We start from the raw sequence: 10,094 nt of genomic DNA on the forward strand, positions 1-10,094 counted from the left end.
ATTTGCAAATCTTACGTTGGTCCTATGGGAATGGATGTCTCTTTGCAGTAAACCATTTCCAGAGCACAAAAGAGTGGGGGGATTTCTTCACCATCACTGTTTCTCAAGAGTGCAGGGCTCAGGTAGAATTCAACTTTGTCAACTCTTTCCATTTTATCAGGCTCCTCTCCTGCCACTGCCCCCTCGGACCGCATGCTTGGGTCACACTAAACTAATTCTGGTGTTTAAAGCACACTCTGCTCTTTTACATCTCCATCCCTGCAGTATCCTCACTCTTCCTCTTACTCTTCAAAACACAGTTTTGAAATGTGGGTGAATCTTAGACAAAACGTTGAAGGAAAAAGAATCCATACAATATGACTCCACATACGGAAATTCTAGAATCAGCAAAACTAATCTATAGTGAAACAAGTCAGGTCAGTGGTTGCCTAGGGTATAAAGGGGAGCAGTGTCTGCAAAGTGCCATGAGAAACTTTCTGAGGTGATAGAAATGTTCTATATCTTGACTGAGATCAGGATGACATGGGTGTTCACATTTCTGAAAACTCATTGAACGGTACATTTAAAATGGGTGCATTTTACTGTATATATTGAATGTAATAAACTTGGTCCCAAAAAAACCCAGTGGGGATGTCACCTCCTAGGTGAAGGCATGCCTGACATCCACCTGCCGCTGTGTTTCACTTGATTAAGCACCTGTGAGGCTGCGTTGAAGTTAGTTCTTTATAAGGTTTCCTCTGCTGGACTTCGAGTTCCTTGTAATGAATACATTTTTTGCAGTTTCCACCCAGCTCACAATGATTCCTGCTTCTCTGGGAACTGTTGGTCCTCCAGCCATGTTTGTACCACATGTGCCAACTGGCCCCCACCTCCCTTTACAGTTGATTGCATCAGAGGTGGATATAAGATGATTCTTCACCCTCAGCTTTGGACTTTTGAACTGATACTCACAGCGAGTAGGAACGGGAATAATTCACATAGGTCAACAGCAGCAGTCTAGCAGGAACTTCCTTGGATTCTGGTTGTTGAGATTCCTGCGGCTGCCTTGGCTCAAGCCTTTCAGAGGTGAGGTCATCCAAAGTGTTACTGGATTCAGTTAAGAATCCGCCAATGCAGGGGACATGGGTTCGAGCCTTGGTCTGGGAAGATCCTGCATGCTGCAGAGCAACTAAGCCTGTGCGCCACAACTACTGAGCCTGCACTCTAGAGCCCGTGAGCCACAGCTACTGAGCGCTCATGCCACAACTACTGAGCCTGCGCTCCTAGAGCCCATGCTCCACAACAAGGGAAGCCACCGCCATGAGAAGCCCGTGCACCACAACGAAGAGTAGCTCCCGCTCACCGCAACTAGAGGAAGCCCATGCACAGCAACAAAGACCCAAGGCAGCCAAAAATAAATAAATAAATTTAAAAACCAGAAAAGACATATTCACACAAGTGTGCACTGCACCACCAGTTAAGAAAAAAATAAGTGTTACTGGATTCCACAAAACACCCCAGTAGCCATTCACAAAGCTGGTTTCTGTCGCTTGTAACCCTGCAGTAGGTCCATGAGGTAGAAGCCATGTCTGTATGTCCTCCACTGTCTCCTATGGCCTGGCCCCAAGGACTGGCCCAAGAAGTGCTCAAAAGTGTGTCTTAAATTATTAGATGAGGGCTTCCCTGGTGGCGCACTGGTTGAGAATCTGTCTGTTAATGCAGGGGACACGGGTTTGAGCCCTGGTCTGGGAGGATCCCACATGCCGTGGAGCAACTAGGCCCGTGAGCCACAACTACTGAGCCTGTGCGTCTGGAGCCTGTGCTCCGCAACAAGAGAGGCCGCGATAGTGAGAGGTCCGCGTACCGCGATGAAGAGTGGCTCCCGCTTGCCACAACTAGAGAAAGCCCTCGCACAGAAACGAAGACCGAACACAGCAAAAATAAATTAATTAATTAATAAACTCCTACCCCCAACATCTTCTTAAAAAAAATTATTAGATGAGGTCTGGGCATCCAAAGTAGATGGTCACTTAGGTCACAAATGTGGCTTCCATGTTAGCAGGGAATTAGGGTGAGGCTCAGAGCAGAAGATCTGTTCCTGCTGCCCAGCATGGGGGAGACAGACCACTGGGGCACCAAGATGATAGAGCATCAAAAAAGATGCAAGACCAGGAACCATAAAAAGGCAGAGAATGTTCTCAGACACAGCAGGGCAACGAGGCCCATGACACTTATTCAAGACCACAGAGATCCAGGTCAATGTACCTTCATCACTTGTCTTGCAGCTCAGTTGAGGACCCCTACCCCAATGGGAACCACTGCACAACCTAGACTTTGACAGCCCAAGAAATTGTGGCATGATATGCTGGCAAATTAGATCTTAACAGCATTGTTTCTTTACAGCACTTAGAATGCGTCACAGCCAGGAGAGCCCAGCATCCTCTTCGCCCTGCTGTTAAGACTTGAATCTACCTTTTAGAAGACCCATCTTCAAAAGAGAGACAAGCGATTTTCTGCCAGCCAAGTAACCAAATGACCAATTTATCAGATGGCTAATCTGCAGACTCATGGATTTTCTAAATGGACATTTTGCTAATGTAAGCAGACAGGGTAGGGGGTCCCCAGAGAAAGAAAACCAGGCCTGGCTTCCTTTTTTTTTTTTTTTTTTTTTTTGCGGTACATGGGCCTGTCACTGTTGTGGCCTCTCACATTGCGGAGAACAGGCTCCGGACGCGCAGGCTCAGCGGCCATGGCTCACGGGCCCAGCCGCTCCACGGCATGTGGGATTTTCCCGGACCGGGGCACGAATCTGTGTCCCCTGCATCGGCAGGCAGACTCTCAACCACTGTGCCACCAGGGAAGCCCAGGCCTGGCTTTCTTGACATAAGAGAAGCCATTTTTGGCCTAAGCCATTTTGTGATCTAAGCCTGGCCACAATGCTTATCTTTGAACAGGTCTCTGTAATTAATGATCTTAAAGGAACAACAACAACAACAACAAAATGCAGGAACAAACAACTGTTATCAGGCAAGAGAAGCAACAACAGCAAAAATAACACATCATTTGTAAAGACTCCCACTTCTGTTCCAATGGTGAAGACTAGCCTGAAGCACTTTCCTGAGCTGTTTTGCAGAATTTAATTCGCCCCCACCCTCAGGTGCTCAACCACCAGATCAACTGGAACCTAACGGCTGATGAGGTGGACCTTTTAGGAACCTTGTGACTTCATTCAACGCCCATGCTCCTTCATGAAAATACATGTACCCCTAGCTTAAAACTTCCCCAATTTTGCTGTTGGGGAGACACTGCTTTGGGAAAGATCTCCAGGGTTCTCCTTACCTGCTGCAAGGAATAAATACTTCCTTCTCCCGCTCTTGGGCTTGGTTGTGTCTTTCGGATTGATATGCACCATGAGGCAAACCCAGTTTTTCGCGAAACACTAACTTACCAACGTCTCAGGCTTATGGCGATTTCTACTGCATGGAATGGCTTTGCAAACTTTTATAGATTTATATGATGTTGTAGTTGATGGTTTTCATGTTGCCTTCAGAGAGGCATTTGAAAGAATTTTCTCTTTACCAAAAATTAAGGATGGCTTTATTTTTCCTTTGACTATACTTAACTTATGAACACATTAATGAAGAATATATTCTTGAATGTAGATTTTTCTTGAGTGTATTAATATCATGCCACTCAGTTTATGCTCTTTCTGTCTCCTGCTTCTCACTTCTCCTTCTGTCTCCTTTCCCATTCCTCAGTTTCTCACTTTGTCTTCCCCTAAATGTCTCCATCTCTCTGCCCCTTAATCTCTCCCCATCTCTGTCCCTCTACACTTCATTTCCCCCTTCCTCCCTCTTCTGTTCCTTGGTGTCCCCCATCTCTTCCCCTAGACCCCTGCTCTCTGACCCCCTCCACCCCATAACAGGGAAGAACCTTTGTATTCTATTACAAATTAATCACTAAAGGGATGTTGCCTATAGGCTTAAATTATACATAATGGCCCATCTCTGGGAACCCTGCCTCCCAGGTAATGAGCGTTAAGTGAAAATATTTTTGTTTAGCTCACAGGAAGCATCCTGGTCAGGCCCACCTGCGAATGGCTGCAGGAAGGAAGAAATGAACACATGCGCTCTGGAGTCTGGCCGGAACGAGGACTTTATCCCCTCTCCTTTTAGTATAAAATAAGCCGGAATTCTAACTCGGGAAGATGGCTCTTTGGGACACTAGTCCCCCTTCTTTCTGGTCCGCTGGCTTCCCAGATGAAGTCACCATTCCCAGCTCCCACAGCTCGTCTCTGGATTTACTGGCCTCTCACACAGGAGCAGTAGGAGCTCAGACTCGGTAACAGCCCTGCCTCCCCTAGTTTCCTCTGATTTCTACCCCTTGTTTTCCCCTCTGTCACCTGGAGTCTATTCACCTCTATTTCTCCCCTCTCCGCAACTCGGTCTCTCCCTGCAACAGCAGTGATCTGGGGACAAAGCATATTGAACCTTCTTCAATATGTGGCTGTGAAGAAAAACAAAAATCTGTTACTCTAACTTCACAACAATTGCAGAAAACTTCTCTTAAAAACCTCACCCAAGATGCATTGTGGTAAACCTTGTAAATAGTTAGAAAGAAGCCAACATTTGGTCAATTTGACAAATTGGTCAGTGGAGGAATTGGCTTTAAGCTCACCAGCTTTAAGGCCATAAAAAGAAACCCAAAGGGGCTTCTGACTCTGCAAGTTTTAATCTAAAATCAAGGTCTCTGACAGCCTTTTCCAAGAAGGTATTTACTTTCATAGTTTGGGCAGAGAGCCTGGTTTCAACTGGATTTTGTGTAAGCCATCAGCCACTGATTCTTTCCTGAGTGGGCTAGGGCTGAGTGACGTCTGCACCATAGTCCCTTGCCTTTCATGAATTTAAGAATTAATTCAAGCATACAGACAGGCGTAGGACGAGCAGGCTGATACCGTGGAGAGGAAGCCCATTCCACAATCAGATCTTGGACCTGGTCCTTATGAATCCCTCTGTGCTTTGGTTTGCCTACTTGTAAAAACACAGAAATCTGCCCCACGAGGTGCTGTAGAGATTAGATTACAGTGGTAAAGCACAGAAGGATACGCTCAGTATATTTTGAAACTCCTTGAGTCCCACTGGGTACCATTCACTCTGCAAGCACCGTGAACACTGTACACACTAATCCATGGACCTTGTTTATTATGCTCCGGCAATTTATAGTGACCATTCTTTGTTCTTGTCAGATTCAAATCCAAGTCTCCTTGACCCAAAGTCAGGGCGCATAACCACTCCTCTTCACTAGTTGCCTCATCTGTTCATCAACATCAATAACAGGCACTTAGCCATTAGTCTGCGTGGGGTAGTCCTGAAAAAGACTTAAAAGTGCTCCTTGGTCCTGAGGGGTCCTGGGAAGCAACTCTTCCTGGTTTCTGACCTGGAAACAGACCATCTGCAGGATAACCTAAACCAGGATAAAAGTCTCCTTAACTCCCCCAGTTTTGAGGGAGAAAAACTTTGGGAGATGCAAAGTAGAGAGTGAAGCTCGTTATAAAAAGTCAGTCCTTTTGTAAAGATGTTTACAAATGTGAATGTATATGTCCTTAAAAAACCAAAGAGAAACCTTATCAGATCTTATAACATTTGACATTACATTTCAATGCATCTTCTCAGTCCAAGAGACTCAGAAAGGTAGTATTAAATCAATCAAACTTGTAACAGTATAGTTTCAAAGATCATATTTTAGGTAGGTAAAAAATCTCTCATTTTAACAGATCATGCAAACAGGAACATAAGACATAAATTACCAGCTTGTACAGGCACTCCCACTAGCTACATATATTACAGTTTAGCATTGAGTTTTAAAATGCAAAACACAACCAGATTGCAACATAAACACCAAGTAAATCTGCGTGTTCCCATGCCTTTGCTAGTTTTGACTTGAGAGGTGTGCCTATAAAGGAACACGATGACTTTTCTTGGATCAACAGCAAAGCTCACAGATGAAAATGCACACTGTCCCTTCAAAAGTATCACCTCTGTGGCCACAAACATCTTCTATGTCAGCTCTTCCTGCTCTCAATATACCCTTTTCTCGTTTGTTTGTTTGCGGTATGTGGGCCTCTCACTGTTGTGGCCTCTCCTGCTGCAGAGCACATGCTCCGGACGCGCAGGCTCAGCGGCCATGGCTCACGGGCCCAGCCGCTCCGCGGCATGTGGGATCTTCCCAGGACTGGGGCACGAACCCGTGTCCCCTGCATCGGCAGGTGGACTCTCAACCACTGAGCCACCAGAGAAGCACCCCCCTTTTTATAAAAAATAAATTTACTTATTTATTTATTTTTGGCTGTGTTGGGTCCTCATTGCTGCACGCAGGCTTTCTCTAGTTGCAGTGAGCGGGGCCTACTCTTCGTTGCAGTGCGCGGACTTCTCATTACGGTGGCTTCTCTCGTTGCAGAGCACAGGCTCTAGGCGTGCAGGCTTCAGTAGTTGTGGCGCACAGGCTTAGTTGCTCCGCAGCATGTGGGATCTTCCCTGACCAGGGCTCGAACCCATGTCCCCTGTGTTGGCAGGCGGATTCTTAACCACTGTGCCACCAGGGAAGCCCTCAATATACTCTTGAGAATTGCCACCACTCTCAGGAATTGCGTGTGTGTGTGTGTGTGTGTGTGTGTGTGTGTGTGTGTGCGCGCGCGTGCTGAATAGAACAAATTTTTGCCTTTAGTAGAAAATGTGGTACGATGAGCTGAAACCACAGGATGTTCACTCTAGCTCTCCTATAACTAGCTGTGTGATCTCAGCCACCTTATTTCATCTTGCTGCACTTCAATCTGCTTCTCTAGTAATACCACCCTCCCGTTGTGGGGTGTCATGGGGCTTAAATGACATCAACCTGGCACAGCCCTCAAGAAATACGGCTCTCTTCTCCCCACACTCCCCTTTTTGGTTTTTAATGAACAACCATTTAAAAAATATTCTTTTCTCTTTGAGGGCAGCATTTAGCCTTTTTTTTATAGCAAAAAAGGAATTTGGGTTTGAAAATGATGGATGTGCAGACTGCACAATTTCCTGTCAACTCTAAGATGTGCATGAGTGAGAAATAATGAGGCAGAATCTCCAAGGTGGTTCAAACACTGGGTCTGGAGAAGGCTGTAAAAGAGGCTCAGAGGAGAGGTGTTCTGAGAAGTAGCAGTCACAGGGGAATAGCTGTCCTGCCTCTCAAGGTGACCCCTGGCAGCGGACAGCATCTGTCTGTGTGTATCAATATAAGGTCTCTCCACAGTCGTATAGCTCCATTCCAGGAAGGCTCCAGAGTTCTGCCTACTTCTCTACTGGAAACTCTACCCACCTGTCCCTTCGGTTGCCCATTAATTCGAGTCTGAAAGCTTGAATTACAATGTGAGTCTGAGGCGCCCACATTTCCCGAGGAGCAGGAGAGCCCAACCAGATCGGATTCTCTTGGAAGTATTCTGCTCTCAGGGTACAGTCTCTCTGCTGACTACCGCCATCTGCTCTTCTTCCAACGGTGCCTATGATCTTTCCAAACTACCCGGCCCCTAAGGCTGTTCTTTTGGCTCCAGAAAGCCCAGGTGTCTGGCAATGCACAGGCTTCCTCCTCTATTTCCTTCAGGGACATCGTAAGCATCACTTAGTTGCATGCCCTTGTAGCCTCCCTTAGGAGCGAATGTGCAGAATTTTCTTGAACGTCTTCTTGAAGTTCTCGTTGCACAAGGGGTAGATGAGGGGGTTCAACGTGGAGTTGATGTAGCCCAGCCAGATGGTGAACATGTGCACATGTTGGTTACAGCAGCTCTCGCAGAAGGCAATGACCATGAAGAAGATGAAGTAAGGAATCCAGCAAACGATGAAGGCCACCATGATAAAACCCAATTGTTTGGCGGCCTTCCGTTCTCGGTTCACGTGCAACACAGACACGTACTGTCTTGAATGTGAGCAAAGCCTCTTCCAGGTGAACTTGATATAATCCAGGCCTGTGCTAGACTCACTGTTCGATTTGGCTTCCCCTCGTGCCAACTCTGGGGCGGTGTCTGAGTCTGTCCGGGAGAAGGACTGGCTGTCACCTAGGATCTGATCCTCTAGTATCTCCTTGGCCCCATGCGTGTTCAGGCCCTGCTCGCCCATCTCGAGCTGGCTCTGGCTCTGGCTGATGGCTACGTACTCCCGGCCACTCCCGTCTGCCTCCATCTGCGTCTGCACAATGTTAAGTGGGGAGCAATGGAATTTGTCCAGTCCTCCATCCTTCTCTTGGCTGGAGACACCTGGAGACTTTATCTCCTTTGGGTCTTGGGATGCTGGCTTCAAGACAGGTCCACCACCGGCATCTTTCGGCTTCCTTTTCAGAACTTCCCCGGAAGACTCCTTCCCTGGTTTCTTAGCGCCCACCCTGAGGTCCTCTGGCTTCAGCTTGTCTTCAGAGAAGGACGGGAGGGATCCGTTGATGAGCTCCCGCTGCTGACAGTGCTGCTGTACAGCCTTGTAGATCTTAGCGTAGAACCAGAGCATGAGCGAGGTGGGCAGGTAGAAGTTGATGATGGCAGTCATGACCTTGAACCAGGTGACATTGTAGAAGTCCGTCTCGCACTTGTCCTCCCGGTGCCCTGAGGTCTTCGACATGAAGCGCTGCCAGCCCAGAATGGGAATAACCCACAGGAAGGAGAGAAACCAGGCTGCCAAGATGGTGGCCGACGCTCGGGTCTTGGTGCGATACCTCAGGTATCTGAGGGGCTGCTGCACAGAGCGGTAGCGATCAACGCACAAGATGAAGATGCTGAAAATGGACGCTGTGCTGGCCACATAGTCCATGGAAAGCCAAAAGAGGCAGAGAGGGCGTCCCAGGGACCACCTGGACATGAGGAGGTAGAGGATGTTCACGGGCATGACGACGGCCCCCACAATCAGATCGGCCACCGAGAGGCTGACAATGTACAGGTTCCCCACCGTGTGTAGCTTCCGCTCGCTGTGCACAGCATACAGGACCAGCAGGTTGAGTCCCACTGTGACCAAGGAGATGGCGCTCAGGACCACCACCAGGGGCATCATTTGGGGGTTGGGCGTGGTGGTCTTGTTCCCCTCACACATCTTGTCTTCCAAGACGCTGGAGGAATTGGGAAGGGTCATTGGCACAAGAGTAGCCTCCAGCTATGGCTCACTCCCTGGGAGGAAAGACACAAGGATTCAGGTCAGAGCCCCGGTGATCAGCAGAGTCACTCAGTGCTATCACAGTGATCAAGCTAGGGTTGTATACTGTCGGGGCTGATAGACTGCTGGTTACCTACAGCCTATATCCCCTGCTTCTTTAGCCATTCCTTCCTCCCTTCCTTCACTTGATGACTATTTACTGCATTCCTGGGCATTGTTCTAGGTACTGGGAATAGAGCAGTGAACAAAACAAAAACCTCTGTCCTCAAGGAGCTCACATTCTAGTGAGGGGAGGGGTGAGCAAAAACAAGGGGAGGTTTGTACAAGTCCCATGTTGCACATGTCCTGGGAGATGGGCTGCATCATGACTGGTCTCAGCTGCATATGCCCCCTCGTTCCTCTTTGCCAGTGGCTGGTCTAGGAGTGGGTTTGAAACACAACTCCTAGAAGCCAAGGAAGTAGATAGGGAAGTCTCATGGCAGAGATGCGGTTCTGGAAAGTTCTTCCTCACTGACAAATGAGCAAAACAAGTAAAAGGGTGTTTCCCACTTGCCCTCTTCTTTGTGACAGGAAGTGATGCACGGGGCTATGACAGTCATCTTGGGGCCATCAGGGAAGCAGCACTGAGACGCCAGCCCAGAGACCTGTTATTACTGAGCTGCTGAACTGACCCTGGAATCATCTTCCTTAAGGCTGGTTATTATCGGAAATAATTAAATATCTTTTTTGCTTAAGTCACTGTTGTGGGAGTTTTTACTTGCATCTAAAAGCACTCCTAACCAATACAGAAGAGGCTACCAGGACACACAAAGCATGAAATAAATCTAGAAAGTCTCCTTAGATGAATGGTTCTCAAATGGGAAGAGGCTTATGTCATTTGAGAAAGCATATTCATTATTTTATATTTGAAATCTCTTTTCATTACATAAAATATGCAAAGTCATATGTAACAAAACC

At 47.4% G+C, this 10,094-nt stretch overlaps 1 protein-coding gene across 1 annotated transcript; it reads right to left on the reverse strand.

The window, feature by feature from the left end:
• Nucleotides 1–6,970: 6,970 nt before the first annotated feature.
• On the reverse strand, nt 6,971–9,190 carry HRH1 (histamine receptor H1). Its single transcript, XM_033437371.2, has one exon. It carries the CDS (start codon nt 9,114–9,116, stop codon nt 7,653–7,655), a length of 1,464 nt encoding a protein of 487 aa, XP_033293262.2. The 5' UTR covers nt 9,117–9,190; the 3' UTR covers nt 6,971–7,652.
• Between the last annotated feature and the right edge of the window lie 904 nt (nt 9,191–10,094).

The sequence above is a fragment of the Orcinus orca genome, chromosome 10, assembly GCF_937001465.1.
Source record: "Orcinus orca chromosome 10, mOrcOrc1.1, whole genome shotgun sequence".
NCBI lineage: Eukaryota > Metazoa > Chordata > Mammalia > Artiodactyla > Delphinidae > Orcinus > Orcinus orca.

What these genes read in the sequence shown, in the direction of transcription:
- HRH1 (XM_033437371.2), bottom strand. Translation starts at nt 9,116, where the DNA reads ATGACCCTTCCCAATTCCTCCAGCGTCTTGGAAGACAAGATGTGTGAG.